This window comes from Somniosus microcephalus, unplaced genomic scaffold, assembly GCF_052327205.1.
Source record: "Somniosus microcephalus isolate GS21.2 unplaced genomic scaffold, FLI_Smic_1.0 unresolved_chr7, whole genome shotgun sequence".
Lineage (NCBI taxonomy): Eukaryota > Metazoa > Chordata > Chondrichthyes > Squaliformes > Somniosidae > Somniosus > Somniosus microcephalus.
In genome coordinates this window covers 12,428,364-12,448,930 of record NW_028225185.1, presented here as the reverse complement: position 1 = coordinate 12,448,930, position 20,567 = coordinate 12,428,364, and the positions used below count along the sequence as shown (strand labels likewise).

General features: G+C 49.8%; 1 protein-coding gene across 3 annotated transcripts in view; it reads right to left on the bottom strand.

Moving 5' to 3' along the window:
• The window catches only part of cgna (cingulin a), a 141,354-nt gene that overhangs the window by 48,366 nt on the left and 72,421 nt on the right, over positions 1–20,567 (bottom strand). For all 3 annotated transcript variants that reach the window (XM_085978658.1, XM_085978659.1, XM_085978656.1), the window contains exons 11-15: positions 17,808–18,020; positions 16,551–16,757; positions 6,953–7,057; positions 4,399–4,551; positions 804–974 (exon numbers count right to left, since the gene is read on the bottom strand). In XM_085978658.1, the coding sequence (XP_085834784.1) occupies positions 804–974; positions 4,399–4,551; positions 6,953–7,057; positions 16,551–16,757; positions 17,808–18,020 (849 nt within the window). The remainder of the gene's footprint in view (positions 1–803; positions 975–4,398; positions 4,552–6,952; positions 7,058–16,550; positions 16,758–17,807; positions 18,021–20,567) is intronic.

The window sequence follows — 20,567 nt, the reverse complement described above, 5'->3', positions numbered from 1 at the left end:
CCCCCGACCTGCACTTACCTAGCGCACCGGCCGTTGTGCTGTGGGCCCGCGTGGGATTCCGATCCTGGGCCTGCTCCAACTGCCGGCGCGCAGTGCTTGCGTATCCCAGGGGCGCAGTTAGTTCGAAGTGTCCCCTGGGATCACGTGGGCCATGGAGAGCCAATGGTAGCAGGGAATGCTCCATTCATAAAATTGACAGGAAGACCTGTCAAACCTATAAATACTATAAGCCCCAAAACATCACTAAATCTTCAAATAATTTTTTTTTTTTAATCACATTTTTAAAATAAATTACATAACTATTTTAAACAATAATTTAAATTTTTGAAAATAATTTTATTTTCTAACGGGGCTAAAAATAAACATACCTTTCTTTAAAGTATTTAAAAATAATAAACCTGTGGAAAAAATGTTTTAATTTTAATTAATTCACCACTTGCCTTGTTAAAAGCAGGCCTTGCGCCTGCTTTTTACATGTGTAACTCCTGGAGACTTACCCTCCCGGAGAAACCTGCAAAAAAAACTTACGTTCCAGGCGCACGCGCTGCCTCTCCGGCGCACGTGTTCCACCTCTCAACCCCTTCCTTTAAGGGAACGGAAGTTCCGGTTTCCCGCGCATGCGCAGTGCATGCACGAAACTGGCGCTTCCGTTGGGCCTACGGGTGAGTACCCCGTGCGTACTCACCCGTGGGGACCCGAATTTCTGGGCCAAATTAGAATGAGATTCGGCAAACAGACCGCGGTTCAGGGTGTCCGGGGCTATCTGGATTCACAAGGAGTGTGGAAGAAGCCGAGTACTGTACCTCATCTTGTAGTCTCTTGATGGTCATGTTCGCCTTTTCCAATTCCAGAGCCCTCTCCTTCCCTTGCCTCTGATGCTCCGCTAACTCGCGACGTGATTTATCCCGGTATTCGTCCAACTGGGACTGCAGCACAACCACCGAGCTCCCCGACTGCTCGGAGACCTCGTCCACCTGCGATGGGAAGAATCGAAGGGAGGAACAAGTTACTGCGGCGTGGTCGTCTGGGTGTGTCTGGAGAATGACCTCTGGCCAATTCATTTCCCTTTCTCCCCAGGACACCTGCCAATGTCACACAGGGATGTAGTGATTCCGGTACTGGGCCGGCAACCCAGAGGTTGGAAGTTCAAGTCCCGACTGTGGCAAGTTGTGAAACGGAGTTCAATAAATTTGCTATTTCGTAGGCTAACACCAGGAAAAGATTAGAAACATAGAAGATAGGAGCAGGAGTCGGCCATTCCGGCCCCTCGAGCCTGCTCCGCCATTCAATGAGATCATGGCTGATCATCCAAATTCAGTACCCTGTCCCTGCCTTCACCCCATATCCCTTGATCCCTTTAGCCTTAAGAAATATATCCAACTCCTTCTTGAATATATTTAATGAATTGGCCTCAACTGCCTTCTGTGGTAGAGAATTCCACAGGTTCACCACTCCCTGGGTGAAGAAATTCCTCCTCATCTCAGTCCTAAATGGCTTACCCCTTATCCTTAGACTGTGACCCCTGGTTCTGGACTCCCCGGCCATCGGGAACATCCTTCCTGCATCCAGTCTGTCCAGTCCTGTCAGAATTTTATAAGTTTCAATGAGATCCCCTCTCATTCTTCTAAACTCTAGCGAATATAAGCCCAATCGACCCAATCTCTCCTCATACGTCATTACATCGAATTTACAGCACAGAAACCGGCCATTCTGCCCAACTGCTCCGTGCCGGTGTTTCTGCTCCACACCAGCCTCCTCCCACCCCTCTTCATCTCACCCCATCAGCATAACCTTCTATTCCTTTCTCCCTCATGTGTTTATCCAGCCTCCCCTTAAAATGCATCTACGCTCTTCGCCTCAACCACTCCCTGTGGTAGCGAGTTCCACATTCTCACCACTCTCTGGGTAAAGAAGTTTCCTCTGAATTTATTGGTGACTATCTTATATTTATTACCATAAAAGTACTGGATTGCTGTTAAAATGATCTCCGGGACTGGTTTCGACTGCTGGGCGGGTGGGGGCGCGGGGAGAAATCAAAAGGAATTTTGCAGGACTGGACTCAACATGTAGGCCAGACCGGATGGTCTGAAGTAACTTAGTGGACCAGTTGGGGTTTTTACGAAAATGACGGGAGGGGGTAGACCAGCCGGTCCATTAAGCCTGCCCCATAGTTGACCCTGGTTTGCTGCCTCTCCCAGGAGATCACATCGCTCTTTCGAAGAGCCGGCACAGGCGCGATGGGCTGAATGGCCTCCTTCTCCTGCGCTGCATTGCTCTATGGTTCTGTGTCTGGGGCGGGGAGGCAAGAAGGGCATCGTCCGACGTTCCCTCTGAGCCGGGGCAGCTCTCCGCCAGTCCCGCCCAGCCTGGGATCGGCTTTTTCAACGTTAAATTTCGCTCGTGCGCGAAACTGCAATGGGGCCGCGCACCCAAAAAAACAAATTAAGGCGGGGGTGGGAATGCTGGTCTAGTCCCCGCCCGTCATTTTTGTTAAAACCCCAACTGGTTCACTCATTTCCTTGCGATCATCTGGTCTGGCCGACATAGAGTCGTACCGGCACAGAAGGAGGCCATTCGGCCCATCGAGATTGACGTAAGAAAACTACTAGGCACTTGGTCTAAGCGTTAAACAAAGCTTTAATCAACTGTTTTACAACACGGAGGTCTAGTTGTGTCCTTCACTAGTTCCTGTTAAGAATGTCCTGAGCAAGCTGGGCCCGTGCCCGAGTATTTATACTCTCCCTGGACAGCGCCACCCGTAGGCCGCTCAGTATTATTTCATAAGTCTTTCTTTCATGAATGACTGATTCATGTCAGAGTCCGTGCCGGCTCTCTGTAGAGCGATCCAGTCAGTCCCATTCCCCCGCTCTATCCCCGTAGCCCTGCAAGTTTATTTCCCTCCAGTGCCTATCCAGTCTCCCCTTGAAAACATCGAGTGTCTCCGCTTCCACCACTTCCGTCGGCAGCAAGTTCCAGGTCCTCACCACTCGCTGCATAAAAGTTTATCCTCAAATCCCCCCCCTGTATCTCTTGCCCAAAACCTTAAATCTGTGTCCCCTGGTCCTTGTACCATCAACTAGTGGGAGCAGCCTTTCCCCATCTAGCCTATCCAAACCCGTCATAATCTTGTACACCTCGATCAAATCACCCCTCAACCTCCTTTGCTCTTATGAAAACAAATCGAGCTTCTCCAACCTGTCCTTGTAGCTAAGATTCCCCCACCAATCCCTGGAACCATTCTGGTAAATCTCCTCTGCACCCTCTCAAGGGCCTCGTTGCGTCGAGTCCAGCCCCGCACTATGCTGCTGACTCTTGCTGCCCTCGGAAGGGTCCGAGCAAGACACTCGGCGGTAAAAACCGATTGCGAGAAGGCCCATCACCACTTTCTTAGGGCAACCAAGGATGGGCAATCCTGTTGGCGTCGCTCACATCCGGAGACCAAACTAATAATAATTAAGTACAGGAAACTCTTTTTTATCCGGCACCGATGTGGTGCCAGTTTATCAAAAAGTCCGGATTACAGAGAGGTATAGTTAAAAGGTACGAGAGCCCCGTACACAGCAACAAATCCAGGCTTCCCTGTTGCTTAGCAACAGGTGTAGGAACCCCGGCCACAGACCAAGCGTCCCTGTTGCTTAGCAACAAGTGCGCGAACCCCCGATTACACAGCCAAGAATCAAGAAACGGCCACTAATATGAAGGAAAACTTAACTGAACCTACTCCTGAATTTTGCCGGTTAACCGAGATTTCCGGTTGTTTGGGTGCCGGTAAGTCGAGAGTTTCCTGTACCTAGAGAGGGTACAGAGGACATTCACCAGGATGCTGCCTGGGCTGGGGAATTTTAGCTACCAGGAAAGACTGGAGTTGATTTCTTTGGAACAGAGGAGGCTGAGGGGAGATTTAATTGAGGTGTCTAAAATTACGAGGGGCCTAGATAGAGTGGATAGGAAGGACCGATTTCCCTTAGCAGAGAGGTCAATAACCAGGGGGCAGAGATTGAAAGTAATTGGGAGAAGGATTAGCGGGGAGTTGAGGAGAACTTTCGTCACCCAGAGGGTGGTGGGGGTCTGGAACTCACTGCCTGAAAGGGTGGGAGAGGCAGAAACCCTCACCGCATTTAAAAAGTACTTGGATATGCGCTTGAAGTGCCGTAACCTCCAGGGCTACGGACCAAGAGCTGGAAAGTGGGATTAGGCCGGATGGCTCTTTCTCGGCCGGCGCGGACAAGATGGGCCGAACGGCCTCCTTCTGTGCCGTAAATTGCGATGATTCTACGAACAAACGGATGGCTGGAAGGAGGAATGAAACGGCTCTGGCTGCAAGTGTTCAACTTACAAAAAACAAAACTACAGTGAGGCTGCTCCTCGTCACGTCGGTGCCCACGTCCCGCTTCTCACCTCTTTCTGGAGCTTTTCGATGGTTTTATCCATCAACCTCTTCTGCTCCTCCAGCTCGTTCTTTGCCTTCTTGAGCTGGTCCTTCTGCTTCATCTCGTCCTGGAAACGCTCGCCTAACTCCTGGTAGTCTTGGGTCAGCCTGTTCAGATTCCGCTGTTTATTGCGATGGGGCAGGAGATGAAAGAGCGTTACGATTGCAAGACATGGCAGCCCTCTGGGCGGGTTCGTGAGCAAAGGCAGCACGCGCACGTACACACGCACAGTCAGCTCCCAGCAGCAAAAACCGCCATAGTTCCCTACGCTGCCCAGCACCACCTCAGTCCTTGGTTGAAGTCCCAAGCCTGGAATATTGCAACCGTCACTGAACGATCCAGTCTTGTGCGCTTCTGATTGGGAGCGAGGATTGAGAAGGATGCCGAGCCCCTTGGAAAGTTATGGAACTCATTGCTCCGGGGAGCCCGCAGTCGAGGGGCAGCTCCCGGGGGGAGCCCGCAGTCGAGGGGCAGCTCCCGGGGAGCCCGGAGTGCAGGGGACGTAAGAAAACTACTAGGCACTTGGTCTAAGCATTAAACAAAGCTTTAATCAACTGTTTTACAACATGGAGGTCTAGTTGTGTCCTTCACTAGTTCCTGTTAAGGAATGTCCTGGGCAAGCTGGGCCTGTGCCCGAGTATTTATACTCTCCCTGGACAGCACCACCCGCAGGCCGCTCAGTATTATTTCATAAGTCATGAATGACTGATTCATGTCAGGAGGGGCAGTTCCGGGGGAGCCCGGAGCCGAGGGGCAGCTCCGGTGGAGGCAGCTTTCCAGCTTATCCTCTGGGTGGAGAAGGTGCGTGGTACATGACTTGCATCCGCGGAAACAAACGCTAACAATCTGAAAAGCAATTCAACGTACTTTGTGCAGGGCATCCGATGCTAAATTAAAACTGGTTACCTTCTCGATTTAATGCTTTAGAATTTCTGGTGGTATTTCAAATGCAGATAGAAAAATATAACACCCTTCGAGCAACTCATGGCAACTAGCGGGGCAGGAAACGGGACTGCCCCGAGAACCGCGTCAGAGGCTCGCAATAGCTAGGGGCGTAGGCAACACAATATACGACAGAGGGCCACGTGGCTGGGTTACGTTGGTTGGGTAGGAAAGGCTGACATGGACCCAGGAAGCTATAACAGAGGCCCGCAGACTGTGTAACAAAGGCGCCGGTGTTAAATGAATGGCAGAAATTAAACTTCACCGGGCAAGTAATAAAACATCAAAAAAAAAGTTTGGGGGTTGGGGGGTGGAAACTGTACGGAAAGCATCAGGTCTCGCAATGGATTCCGAGACAGAGAATGCCTCGGCATGTTCTTACACTTACACAGGATATACGACACAGAAACAGGCCATTCAGCCCAACCAGTCCATGCCGGCTTTCATGCTCCACTCGAGCCTCCTCCCGTCTTTCCTCATCTAAATCTATCAGCGTAACCCTCGATTCCCTCTCCCTCAGATGCTTGTCCAGCCTCCCCTTAAATGCATCGATACTATTCGCCTCCAGCACTCCCTGTGGCAGCGAGTTCCACATTCTCACCACTCGCTGGAGTAAAGAAGTTTCTCCTGAATTCCCTATTGGATTTCTTGCTGACTATCTTATATTGACGGCCTCTAGTTATGCTCTTCCCCACAAGTGGAAACATTTTCTCTCTGTATCCCTTGCTTAAAACCTGTTACACGTCTAACATTTTCCAGTTCTGATGAAAAGATCACCAGCCTGAAACGTGAACTCTGTTTCTCTCTCTCTACAGATGCTGCCCGGCCTGCTGAGTGTTTCCAGCATTTTCGGTTCATAGAAACATAGAAGATAGGAGCAGGAGTAGGCCATTCAGCCCCTCGAGCCTGCTCTGCCATTCAATGCGATCATGGCTAATCATCCAAATTCAGTACCCTGTCCCTGCCTTCTCCCCATATCCCTTGATCCCTTTAGCCTTAAGAAATATATCTAACTCCTTCTTGAATATATTTAATGAATTGGCCTCAGCTGCCTTCTGTGGTAGAGAATTCCACAGGTTCACCACTCTCTGGGTGAAGAAATTCCTCCTCATCTCTGTCCTAAATGGCTTACCCCTTATCCTTAGACTGTGACCCCTGGTTCTGGACTCTCCCGCCATCGGGAACATCCTTCCCGCATCTAGTCTGTCCAGTCCTGTCTATCAAAACCTTTCATAATTTTAAAGACCTCTATTAGGTCACCCCTCAGCCTTTTTTCCCCCCCCAAGAGTAAAGACACCCAGCCTGTTCATCCTTTCCTGATATGTATACCCTCGCATTTCTGGTATCATCCTTGTAAATCTTCTCTGCACCCTCTCCAGTGCCTCGATATCCTTTTTATAACATGGCGACCAGGACTGTACGCAGTGCTCCAAGTGTGGTCTAACCAAGGTTCGATACAGGTTTAGCATAACTTCCCTACTTTCCAATTCTATCCCTCTAGAAATAAACCCTAGTGATTGGTTTGCTTTTTTTTTTAATGGCCTTGTTAACCTGTGTCGCAACTTTTTAGTGATTCCTACCTGGGTTTCTTCCAGACGGTTTTCCAACGCTCTCTTGGCAATGGCGATCTCCTGCTCCTGGTCCGCAGCTTCTCCCAGAGACTGCTCCATTTGCTTCCGCTCCACCTTAAAAAAACACATTCCAAAAAAAGAGTCGTGATGCATTTCACACACAACATAGGGAGTGGGAGGAGGCCATTTGGCTCCTCGAGCCTGCTCCGCCATTCAATGAGATCATGGCTGATCATCCAAGTTCAGTACCCTGTCCCTGCTTTCTCCCCATATCCCTTGATCCCTTTAGCCTTAAGAAATATATCTAACTCCTTCTTGAATATATTTAATGAATTGGCCTCAACTGTCTTCTGTGGTAGAGAATTCCACAGGTTCACCACTCTCTGGGTGAAGAAATTCCTCATCTCAGTCCTAAATGGCTTACCCCTTATCCTTAGACTGTGACCCCTGGTTCTGGACTCCCCGACCATCGGGAACATCCTTCCTGCATCTAGTTGCAGGCGGTTAAGAAGGCAAATGGTATGTTGGCCTTCGTAGCGAGAGGGTTTGAGTACAGGAACAAGGATGTCTTGCTGCAGTTGTACAGGGCCTTGGTGAGACCACGCCTTGAGTATTGTGTGCAGTTTTGGTCGCCTTATCTGAGGAAGGATATTCTTGCCATGGAGGGAGTGCAGCGAAGATTCACTAGACTGATACCTGGGATGGCAGGAATGACGTATGAGGAGAGATTGGGTCGATTGGGCTTATACTTGCTGGAGTTTAGAAGAATGAGAGGGGATCTCATTGAAACTTATAAAATTCTGGCAGGACTGGACAGACTAGATGCAGGGAGGATGTTCCCGATGGTCGGGGAATCCAGAACCAGGGGTCACAGTCTAAGGATAAGGGGTAAGCCTTTTAGGACAGAAATGAGGAGGAATTTCTTCACCCAGAGAGTGGTGAACCTGTGGAATTCTCTACCACAGAAGGCAGTAGAGGCCAATTCATTAAATATGTTCAAGAAGGAGTTGGATATATTTCTTAAGGATAAAGGGATCAAGGGATATGGGGAGAAGGCAGGGACAGGGTACTGAATTTGGATGATCAGCCATGATCTCATTAAATGGCGGAACAGGTTCGAGGGGCCGACTCCTGCTCCTATCTTCTATGTTTCTCGTCTGTCTAGTCCTGTTAGAATTTTATAAGTTTCAATGAGATCCTCTCTCATTCGTCTAAACTCATATTTCCAGCACCCGGCGCGCACACGGCCCCCAGCGTGCTGACATTCTGTGTCTCGACACACACACACACACTCACACTTATGGAGGGCTCCTTGCGTTTGTGGAATTGTAGTTCCGCAAGATTCAAGATCTCCATGATGAATTAAAAAATAGAGAAGCAAAGGGGAAGAAACTGGAAATGAAGGATAAATAAATAAATAGTGAGGCTTGGAGACGGGTTGACAAAGCATATGCCTGTACAAAAGTGACTTGTGCTTATACAGCAGCTTAGTACATCCCTCAAACATCCAAATGCATTTCACACGCAATGGATTACTTTGAAGAGCAGTTCACGGTTACAAAGGCAGATACATTTTGCCCACAAGATGGCACAAGTGACCGTAAGATGAATGATCAGTTTCACCTCATTTTTGAGTCGTGGTTGAGGAAAGAATATCGGCCACGACACAGAGAACATTCCCCGCTCCCCTTCAAATAACGAACAGGAGGTCAAGGCCTGGGAGAGGGTGCGGAGAATGGTACCAGGGGACGAGGGGGCTTCAGTTATGTGCAGAGGCTGGAGAAGCTGGGATTGTTCTCCTTAGAGCAGACAAGGTTAAGGTGGAGATTTAAATCGAGATGTTCAAAAACTTAGAAACATAGAAGATAGGAGCAGGAGTAGGCCATTCGGCCCTTCGAGCCTGCTCCGCCATTCAACGAGATCATGGCTGATCATCCAAACCCTAGCACCCGGTCCCTACACCGACAGCCATCCCACCCAAGCTCTATCCCCGTAACCCCACGTATTTAATCCCCCCTAACACTAAGGGTCAATTTATCATAGCCAATCAACCTAACCCGCACATCTTTGGACTGTGGGAGGAAACCGGAGCACCCGGAGGAAACCCACGCAAACATGAAGGGTTTTGATGGAGTAAATAAGGAGAAACTGTTTCCAATGGCGGGAGGGTCGGTAACCAGAGGACACAGATTGAAGATAATCGGCAAAAGGACCAGAGGGGGAGATGAGGAGAATGTTTTTTACGCAGCGAGTTGTTGTGATCTGGAACGCGCTGCCTGAAAGGGCGGTGGAAGCAGATTCAATAGTGACTTTCAAAAGGGGATTGGATATACAAGTTACAGTAAACTCTTGTTTAAACGGCACTTAATCATCCGGAATTCTTTAATAACCGGCAAAATAGATAACCGAATCCACCCAGCGCTCGTTTTGCCGAGTCCGAGTCTCCCGCGGTGGCCGAGTTAGTCAGTGTTTTTTATTTTTGTTTCTGTTACAAATAGCCGACCTCTCTGTTATCCAGAATTTTTTTTTATCAACCGGCACCATCCTGGTCCCGTAGGTGCTGGATAAGAAAGTTTACTGTACTTGAAAGGGAAAAAAATTGCAGGGCTACAGGGAAAGAGCAGGGGGGTGGGGGTGGGACGAATTAGATAGGATAAAAAAAAAGCCGGCACAAGCATGATGGGCCAAATGGCCTCCTGAGCTGTATGATGATGCCAAGGGATCTTTAACACCCCCCTAGAAACAACTGAGCAGACAGGGCGTCGACATCTCACCTAAAGGACGGCACCTCCAGCCAAGCAGCACCCCCTCAGCACAGCACTGGGGCGTCACCCTAGATCACGAGCTCATGTCTTAGAGCTGGGCCTGAACCCAGAATCTACCGACTCAAGAGGCGATAGCACTAGCCAGCTGAGAACATAAGAAACAGGAGCAGGGGGAGGCCACTTGGCCCCTCGGGCCTGCTCCGCCATTCAATAAGATCACGGCTGATCTCATTTTGGTCTCGACTCCACTTCCCCGCCCGCTCCCCATACCCCTCGACTCTCTTGTAGTTCAAATGTCTGTCAATCTCCGCCTTGAATATATTCAATGACTCCGCCTCCACAGCTCTCTGGGGTAGAGAATTCCAAAGATTCACCACCCTCTGAGAGAGGAAATTCCTCCTCATCTCCGTCTTAAATGGACGACCCCTTATTCTGAAACTATGCCCCCCGTTCTAGATTCCCGCACGAGGGGAAACATCCTCCCTGCATCTACCCTATCCAGCACCTTCAGAATCTTATACATTTCAATAAGATCACCTCTCATTCTTCTAAACTCCAATGAGTATCGGCCCAAGCTGCTCAACCTTTCCTCATACGTCAACCCCTTCATCCCAGGAATCAACCTCGTGAACCTTCTCTGAACTGCCTCCAGAGCTGAGCTAACACAGGATTCTCCACCGGGCACACTCCCAACTGCTACCAGGTCGTCTTATCGATTTGATAAAGCTTCCTTTGAGGGAAGGGAAATAAGCGAGGTATCACTCAATCTCACGCTGTCCCGCTACACGTGGTTAGAATCATACAGCACAGGAGGTGGCCATTCGGCCCATCGTGCACGCGCTGCCTCTCTGAAAGATCTACCCCAATCTACCCGCTTGATTGGCACCCCATCCACCACCTTAAACATCCACTCCCTCCACCACCGGCGCACCGTGGCTGCAGTGTGTACCATCTACAAGATGCACTGTAGCAACTCGCCAAGGCTTCTTCAGCAGCACCTCCCAAACCCACAACCTCTTCCACCTAGAAGGACAAGGGCAGCCGGCGCCTGGGAACACCACCACCTCCAAGTTTCCCTCCAAGTCACACACACCATCCTGACTTAGAAATATATCAGCTGTTCCTTCATCGTCGCTGGGTCAAAATCCTGGAACTCCCTCCCTAACAGCACTGTGGGAGCACCTTCACCACACGGACTGCAGCGGTTCAAGGCGGCGGCTCACCACCACCTTCTCAAGGGCGACTAGGGGTGGGCAATAAATGTTGGCATTGCCAGCGAAGCCCACATCCCATAAAAACAAATACTTTTTTTTTTTTTAAAGTCCCACTCCCCTGGCTCTTTCCCCATGGCCTGCAATGTTTTAAGTATTCATCCAATTCCATTTTGAAAGTCACTATTGAATCTGCTTCCACCGCCCTTTCAGGCAGCGCATTCCAGATCACAACAACTCGCACTGGGCGAGGCCTGGTAACAAATAACCTGGCCAGCAGCTGGAGAACTGGAAAAGAAAGACAGACTCGCGTTTCTCCAGCGCCTTGCATGACCGCTGAACATCCCAAAGTGCTTCACAGCCAATGAAGTACTTTTTTTGAAGTGTGGTCACTGTTGTAATGTAGGAAACACGGCAGCCAATTTGCGCACAGCAAGCACCCACAAACAGCAACGTGATAATGACCGGATCATCTGTTTTTAGTGATGTTGGTTGAGGGATAAATATTGGCCCAGGACACCGGGGAGAACTCCCCCCTGCTCTTCTTCCAATAGTGGCCGTTGGATCGTTTACGTCCACCTGAGAGGGCAGACGGGGCCTCGGTTTAACGTCTCGTCCCGAAAGACACGCAGAGAAATGTTATCGGTTGCAGGAGCCCCTAAAGTGGCAACGGGGAATGAGCTCAAAAGCTGAAAGGAGAGAAAGAAGGGGAACAAAAAACCGCACCAACTCTGGCACCGAAAACACACCAGTCCCACATTTTCCATCTTCTTAGTCCTGAAGGCAGAAGCCACCTGGTGGCTGAAAGTGTACTGCGGGGCCGTATAATAAATACCAGTGGAGTTGTTCAGTGGTCGCCCGGGGCCTGAAGTCTGGCTTCGGACTGTTACCGTTACCAGTCTCCGAGGCTCCCGCTGCCGCCCCGATTGCGACGTCGACAACACTTTCCCCCCCCCAACCGACCGGCGCTTGACCTCGCGGCTGGGAAGGAGGGAGGGAGTCGTCAACGTCGTAATAGGCTGGCAGAAAACGTTTGCACAGAAAGCACCGAGGCTCTTCTGCAATAGGGGATCGCACGCTGAAGTGGCACGCACGGTGGGTCGCGGTCTCGGCGCGCTCCAGAACTACACAAGTGACCCGACGCACTACTGATGACAGCAGACCGAGCGTCGCTGCTCTAACTGGCACACGGGAGGCTGGCAGGACGTGCCCGAAGCTGGATTAAGTGGGGGGCACCTTTACCTGGTTTTATACAAAGGGGCCAAGGACGGTTACCCACGAGGGTCGCTACCGGCGAGTACCTGTCTGCAGCGGAATCTCCAACAGCCACCACCCCCGGGAATGTGATCCGAAAGAACATAAGAAGTAGGAGCAGGAGTAGGCCATACGGCCCCTCGGGCCTGCTCCGCCATTCAATAGGATCATGGCTGATCCGAACCTAGACTCACGTCCACTTCCCTGCCCTCTCTCCGTAACCACTAATTCCCTTATCAGCTAGGAAACTGTCTATCTCCGTTTTAAATTTATTTAATGTCGCAGCTTCCACAGCGCTCTGAGGTAGCAAATTCCATAGATTTACTACCCTCTGAGTGAAGAAGTTTCTCCTCATCTCAGTTTTGAAAGGGCAGCCCCTTATTCTAAGATTATGCCCCCTAGTTCTAGTCTCACCCATCAGTGGAAACATCCTCCCCGCATCCACCCAATCAAGCCCCCTCACAATCTTATATGTTTCGATAAGATCGCCTCTCATTCTTCTGAACTCCAATGAGTAGAGGCCCAACCTACTCAACCTTTCCTCATACGTCAACCCCCTCATCTCTGGAATCAACCGAGTGAACCTTCTCTGAACTGGGTTAACGAGAGGCCACAGATTTAAGGTGATTGGCAAATGAACCCAGAGGCGACATGAGGAAAAACCTTTTTTACGCAGCGAGTGGTTAGGATTTGTAATGTGCTGCCTGAAAGGGCGGTGGATACAAATTCAATAGTAGCCTTCAAAAGGGAATTGGATAAATACTTGAAGGGGAAAAAAATTGCAGGGGTATGGGGAAAGGGCGGGGGGAGGGGAGAGTGGGACTAACTGGATTGTTGTTCGAGAGAGAGCCGGCACAGACTCGATGGGCCGAATGGCTTCCTTCTGTGCTGTACTATTCTGTGATTCTATATGACTGGCAAAGAATAAGCAGAAAATAACCGATTAGAATGGAGAAAAGGAGCAACTCCATTAGGGTTGGAGAAAATTGATGGGATGGGGAACATACGAACTAGGAGCAGGAGTGGGCCACTCGGCCCCTCGAGCCTGCTCCGCCATTCAATGAGATCGTGGCTGATCCGATTACTCCACATTCCCGCCTACCCCCCCGATAACCTTTCACCCCCCCTTGCTCATCAAGAATCGATCTACCTCTGCTTTAAAAAATATTCAAAGACTCTGCTTCCACCACCCTCTGAGGAAGAGAGTTCCAAAGACTCACGACCCTCTGAGAAAAAATGTCTCCTCATCTCCGAGTTAACAGGAGGAGGAGGCTCCAAAAATATCCCCATCCTCAATGATGGTGGGGCCCAGCACGTGAGTGCAAAAGACAAGGCTGAAGCATTTGCAACTATCTTCAGCCAGAAGTGCCGAGTGGATGATCCATCTCGGCCTCCTCCTGAGGTCCCCAGCATCACAGATGCCAGTCTTCAGCCCATTCAATTCACTCCACGTGATGTCAAGAAACGGCTGAAGACACTGGATACTGCAAAGGCTATGGGCCCTGACAACATTCCGGCAATAATACTGAAGACTTGTGCTCCAGAACTAGCTGCGCCCCTAGCCAAGCTGTTCCAGTACAGCTACAACACTGGCATCTACCCGGCAATGTGGAAAATTGCCCAAGTATGTCCTGTCTACAAAAAGCAGGACAAATCCGACCCGGCCAATTACCGTCCCATCAGTCTACTCTCAATCATCAGCAAAGTGATGGAAGGTGTCGTCGACAGCGCTATCAAGCGGCACTTACTCAGCAATAACCTGCTAACTGACGCCCAGTTTGGGTTCCGCCAGGGCCACTCAGCTCCTGACCTCATTACAGCCTTGGTCCAAACATGGACAAAAGAGCTGAACTCAAGAGGTGAGATGAGAGTGACTGCCCTTGACATCAAGGCAGCATTTGATCGAGTGTGGCATCAAGGAGCCCTAGTAAAACTGAAGTCAATGGGAATCAAGGGGAAAACTCTCCATTGGTTGGAATCATACCTAGCACAAAGGAAGTTGGCTGTGGTTGTTGGAGGTCATTCATCTCAATCACATGACATCACTGCAGGAGTTCCTCAGGGCAGTGTCCTAGGCCCAACCATCTTCAGCTGTTTCATCAATGACCTTCCCTCCATCATAAGGTCAGAAGTGGGGATGTTCGCTGATGATTGCACACTGTTCAGCACCATTCGAGACTCGTCAGATACTGACGCAGTCCGTGTCCATATGCAGCAAGACCTGGACAACATTCAGACTTGGGCTGACAAGTGGCAAGTAACATTCGCACCACACAAGTGCCAGGCAATGACCATCTCCAACAAGCGAGACTCTAACATAAGAACATAAGACGTAGGAGCAGGAGTAGGCCATTCGGCCCCTCGAGCCTGCTCCGCCATTCAATAAGATCATGGCTGATCTGATCTTGGCCTCAACTCCACTTCCCTGCCCGCTCCCCATAACCCTCTGTCTATCTCCACCTTAAATATTGAAGTATAAATATGAATTTCTTTTACTAAAATGTACCACCTCACACTTACTTACATTGAATTCCATCTGCCATTACTTTTTTTGTCCTTTCTACCATCTTAGCAATGTCCCCTTGCAACTTCCTTTGGTCCTCAGTATAAGTTACTCTGCCTCCTATTTTAGTATTGTCTGCAAATTTGAACACCCCTCCCTCTAGCCCTATATCCAAATCATTGAGGTACACAGTGAACAGAAGCGGCCCCAGACCAGGAACTTGTGGGATACCGCTACCCACTGAGGAACTGGACCATCTCCCCTTGACATTCAATGGCATTACCATCGCTGAATCCCCCACTATCAACATCCTGGGGGTCACCATTGATCAGAAACTGAACTGGACCAGCCACATAAATACTGTGGCTACAAGAGCAGGCCGGAGGCTGGGAATTCTGCGGCGAGTGTCTCACCTCCTGACTCCCCAAAGCCTTTCCACCATCTACAAGGCACAAGTCAGGAGTGTGATGGAATACTCTCCACTTGCCTGGATGAGTGCAGCTCCAACAACACTCAAGAAGCTCGACACCATTCAGGATAAAGCAGCCCGCTTGACTGGCACCCCATCCACCACCTTCAACATTCACTCCCTCCACCACCGGCGCACCATGGCTGCAGTGTGTACCATCTACAAGATGCACTGCAGCAACTCCCCAAAGCTCCTCCAACAGCACCTTCCAAACCCGCGACCTCTACCACTTAGAAGGACAAGGGCAACAGACGCATGGGAACATCACCACCTACAAGTTCCCCTCCAAGCCACACACCATCCTGACTTGGACCTGTATCGCCGTTCCTTCACTGTCGCTGGGCCAAAATCCTGGAACTCCCTTCCTAACAGCATTGTGGGTGTACCTACACCATATGGACTGCAGCGGTTCAAGAAGGCGGCTCACCACCATCTTCTCAAGGGCAATTAGGGATGGGCACTAAATGCCGGCCTAGCCAGCGACGCCCACATTCCATCAATGAATTTTTAAAAAATGTTTAAAAAATGGCCGACCCCATATTTTTTAAACAGTGACCCCCTAGTTCTAGATTCTCCCACAAGAGGAAACATCCTCTCTGATGTAAAAAGACTACTAAGCACTTGGTTGGAGTATAAAACAAGGCTTTAATCAACTGTTTCACAACCTGGAGATTCTAGTTACATCACTAGTTCCTGGTTACAGAAACATCCTGAGCAAGCTGGGCCCACGCCCGAGTATTTATACTCCTTGGACGGCGCCACCAGCTGGCCGCCCAGTGTTACTTCATGAGTCGTTTCTTCATGGTGATGAGATTTATAACACTCTCCACATCCACCCTGTCCAGACCCCTCAGGATCTTACAGGAAACTTTCTGATATCCGGCACTGACGGGACCGAGCTGGTGCCGTACCATCAAAAGTGCCGGAAATACCAGCGTTAATGTTGAAACATACGGAACTGAAAAGCTCCGTGTGAATCAACAAACCCTGTGCTTCAAAACAGTCAGCTGCAGCTGCAAGCGTCTCTAGCTGAAGCTGTTGCTATAGCTACAGACCTTGCAGTGCCTGACTGGGAAATAAAAAGCAACGAGAAGTAAAAAAAACTTACAGAAAACAGCTCCTGATTTTTGCCGTTAGATCGAGTATTCCGGACATATAACCTCCGGATAAACCAAAGTTTCCTGTATATGTTTCAATCAAATCACCTCTTACTCTTCTAAACTCCAGCGGATACAAACCTAGCCCTGTCCAACCTTTCCTCATATGACAACCCGCCCATTCCAGGTATTAGTCTAGTAAACTTAAAAAGGGGGGGAAAATTGACCAGATAGCCTTTTTAAAAAAAGTGAATGGCCTTTTGGGCAGTGGCCACGTCTAACCCGGCTTACGGCGTCTGTGGAATTACCTCGACCCTGGCCATCTTGTCTTTCAGCCGTGACTCGGAGCTCTGCAGTTCCTCGATCAAGTCCCGGTACTCTCCCATCTGGAAGTCCATCTGTGAAACCCTCCTCTTCAGGTCCTCGTTATCCTGCCTCAGCTGTTTGAGAGAGGAATCTGCTGCCTTCCTCGCCTGCTCCGTCGCTCCCTTTTCGTTTTCCAGGTTTAGTTTATCCTGCGGAACGGAGGGAGGAGGGTGGGTTTTTTTTTTAAAGTGTTATTATTTTCGATTTTGCCAAGTGCCTTGATTGTGAACACTTGCATTAAATAACTGGTTAAAGACAGAAGGCTCCCGCTCAAACCGCGGGTCTCCATACACTACCGGGCGGCTGTGCCACAGCGCAGGGGAACAGGCGAGATTCCTGCTCCTGGTCTCTGATCTCAAGTATACTTACTACTGAAAGCCACCAAACGGGCAGAGCTGGAGGGAGCGCCTCTTAGAGGAGGAGAGAGAGAGAGAGAGAGGGAGAGAGAAAGAGGGAGAGGGAAAGAGAAAGAGGGAGAGAAAGAGGGAGAGAGAAAGAGGGAGAGGTTTAGGGAGGGAATCCCAGAGCTTAGGGCTCAGGTAGCAGAAGGCACGGCCGCCAATGGTGGAGCGATGGAAATCGGAGACGGGGCAAGAGGCCAGAATTGGAGGAGCGCAGAGATCTTTAAGGACTGTGGGGCTGGAGGCGATTGGAGCGATAGGGTGGCCCTTGCGATACCGCCCGTTTTCGCACTGCCGCTCGGCGAGAGGCCAGAATCGGAGGAGCTCGCAGGGTAGAAGGGGCCGAATTACTTTAAAGTGCAGTTATACGATGACCGAGGCAAACGCGGCAGCCATTTTGCAACGCAGCAAGATCCCACAAACTGCGATGCGCTGAACAATCAGTTTTTGGTGGGACTTTCAGAGGGACGAATGTCCGAGCAAGGGCATGAAGATCTCTCCGCTCTTCTCTGAATGCAGACACGGGATCTTGAGCATCCGCCAGAATAAGCGGGCTGGGCCTTTAGTTTAACGTCTCCATTGAAGAACTGCATCCTCTGCACTGTGGGGGGGAGATAGCGGGCATTATGAGCCGATGTGTCCTGGAGTGGCGCCCGACCCCACAACCTTCTGACTCAGAATACTACCAACTAAGCATTGCCCGACTGGTTAGAAAATAACCTTGGGAGAGATTTCACTGCTACTCGTAAGGTTACATACTGGAGAGATAAAAATACAATGGCAGCAGGTTAAACTCACCTGTGACACAAGGTCACAGCTCCTCCGGAGCAATTCAATTTCCTTCTGGTGGCTCTGCTTCAGCTTACCCAGCGCTTTGTTGCGGCCAGCCGCCTCCTCGCTTAGCGTCCCTCTCAGCGCACTCAACTCCTGCTCCTTTCGCTTAACAAGGGCCTCCTGGTGCTCGCTGGCAGTGGCCAGCTCTTGTCGCTCCTTCTTGGCTTTAACCAGCTCCTAAGACAGAGAGGACATGGTCATTTTTAGCATTAGGCGCGGTCAGGCATCAGTGCCCTGGTATATCTACATCTACTGCCTTTGTTTCACCTATCCAAATCGGGACACTTACATAGGATATGCGGCAGAGAAACAGGCCGCTCGGCCCAACCAGTCCATGCCGGTGTTTATGCTCCACTCGAGCCTCCTCATCTAACTCTATCAGTGTAACCCTCTATTCCCTTCTCCCTCATACGCTTGTTGAGCCTCCCCTTAAATGCATCTATACTATTTGCCTCAACCACTCCCTGTGGTAGCGAGTTCCACATTCTCACCACTCTCTGGGTAAAGAAGTTTCTCCTGAATTCCCTATTGGATTTCTTGGTGACTATCTTATATTGATGGTCTCTAGTTATGCTCTTCCCCACAAGTGGAAACATTCTCTCTGTATCCACTCTATCAAAACCTTTCATCATTTTAAAGACCTCTATTAGGTCACTCCCTCAGCCTTCTTTTTTCAAAAGAAAAGAGACCCAGCCTGTTCATCCTTTCCTGCTATGTATACCCTCGCATTTCTGGTGTCATCCTTGTAAATCTTCTCTGCACCCTCTCCAGTGCCTCTATATCCGTTTTATAATATGGTGACCAGAACTGTACGCAGTACTCCGAGTGTGGTCTAACCAAGGTTTGATACAAGTTTAGCATAACTTCCCGACTTTTCAATTCTATCCCTCTAGAAATAAACCCCAGTGCTTGGCTTGCCGTTTTTTTTATGGCCTTGTTAACCTGTGTCGCAACCTTTAGCGATTTGCGCATTTGCACTCCACTTCTTCAAAGGCTTCTACTGAATTAGTCAAGAACAAGTTGCCGTTAACAAATTGCGGGACAGCTTAAAACTAGGGGGCATAAATATAAGGTGGTCACCAATAAATCCAATGGGGAATTCAGGAGAAACGTCTTTACCCAGAGAGTGGTGAGAATGTGGAACTCACTGCCACAGGGAGTGGTTGGGGCGAAGAGCGTAGATGCATTTAAGGGAGAGTTAGATGAGCACGAGGGAAGAAAGGAATCGAAGGTTATGCTGATAGGGAGGCTCGTGTGGGGCATAAACACCGGCACAGACCTGCTGGGCCGAATGGCCTGTTTCTGTGCTGTAAATTCCATGTAATTCTACGTAATCAAGGGCAGGATACAGATCGGTGCCTAGCATTCCCTGGGCGACCAAGCTCCTCGGAGTTTAAACGTACAGGAAACTTTGGTTTATCCGGAGGTTAACTGTCCGGAATGCTCGAGCCACCGGCAAAAATCAGGAGCCGTTTCATTAGGGTTTTTTTTTTCTTCTCGTTGCTTTTTTTTCCCACCAGTCAAGCTCTGCAAGGTCTCGCTGAAGCTGTTGCTTAGCTACAGAGACGCTTGCAAGGTACGGCCGACTGTTTAGAAGCTGTAAGCAACAGGGTTTGTTGCCAGATACGGAGCTCAAAAGCTCCGTATGTTTTAACATTAGCGCTGGTTTGTCCGGCAGTTTTGATGGGACGGCAACAGCTCGGTCCCGTCGGTGCCGGATAGCACAAAGTTTCCTGTATACTGGGTTTTTTTTTTAATGCCCATTTCGGGGAAGTCGCGCTCCGTTTTTCGCTTTTTATATCGTGCGTTTGGGGCGTGCTCTGTGGCTGCCGGGCTCCCCGTGATTACCGTCCTGGAACAGACGGCCTCAACTCTACGGCAGATTGGTAGACAGCCCTACTTTCGGGAGCCTGCGATGCCCTTGTCGTGCTTCCAGGTCCTGCTGTTCCGATTCGGGAGTGAAACACACCTGGAGCACTGGGTGCAGTTTTGGTCTCCTTACCTAAGAAAGGATACACTTGCCATAGAGGGAGTGCAGCGAAGGTTCACCAGACTGATTCCTGGGATGGCAGGACTGTCGTATGAGGAGAGATTGGGTCGACTAGGCCTGTATTCACTGGAGTTTAGAAGAATGAGAGGGGATCTCATTGAAACATATAAAATTCTGACAGGGCTAGACAGACTGGATGCAGGGAGGATGTTTCCCCTGGCTGGGGGGTCTAGAACGAGGGGTCACAGTCTCAGGATACGGGGTAGGACATTTAGGACTGAGATGAGGAGAAATTTCTTCACTCAGAGGGTGGTGAACCTGTGGAAATCTCTACCACAGAAGGCTGTGGAGGCCAAGTCACTGAATATATTTAAGAAGGAGATAGATAGATTTCTCGACACAAAAGGCATCAAGGGGTATGGGGAGAGAGCGGGAATATGGTATTGAGATAGAGGATCAGCCATGATCATATTGAATGGCAGAGCAGGCTCGAAGGGCCGACTCCTGCTCCTATTTCTATGTCTATGTTTCTAAGACACTTCTCAAAACCTCCCTCACTGACCAAGCTTTTGCTCACCTGTCCTAATCTCTCCTTATGTGGATCGGTGTCAAATTTTGTCTGATAATCGCTCCCGTGAAGCGCCCTGGGACGTTTTACTACAGTAAAGGCGCGGGATAAATGCAAATGGCCGACTCCTGCTCCCCATTTTTCTATGTTTCTAAACCAACAGTGG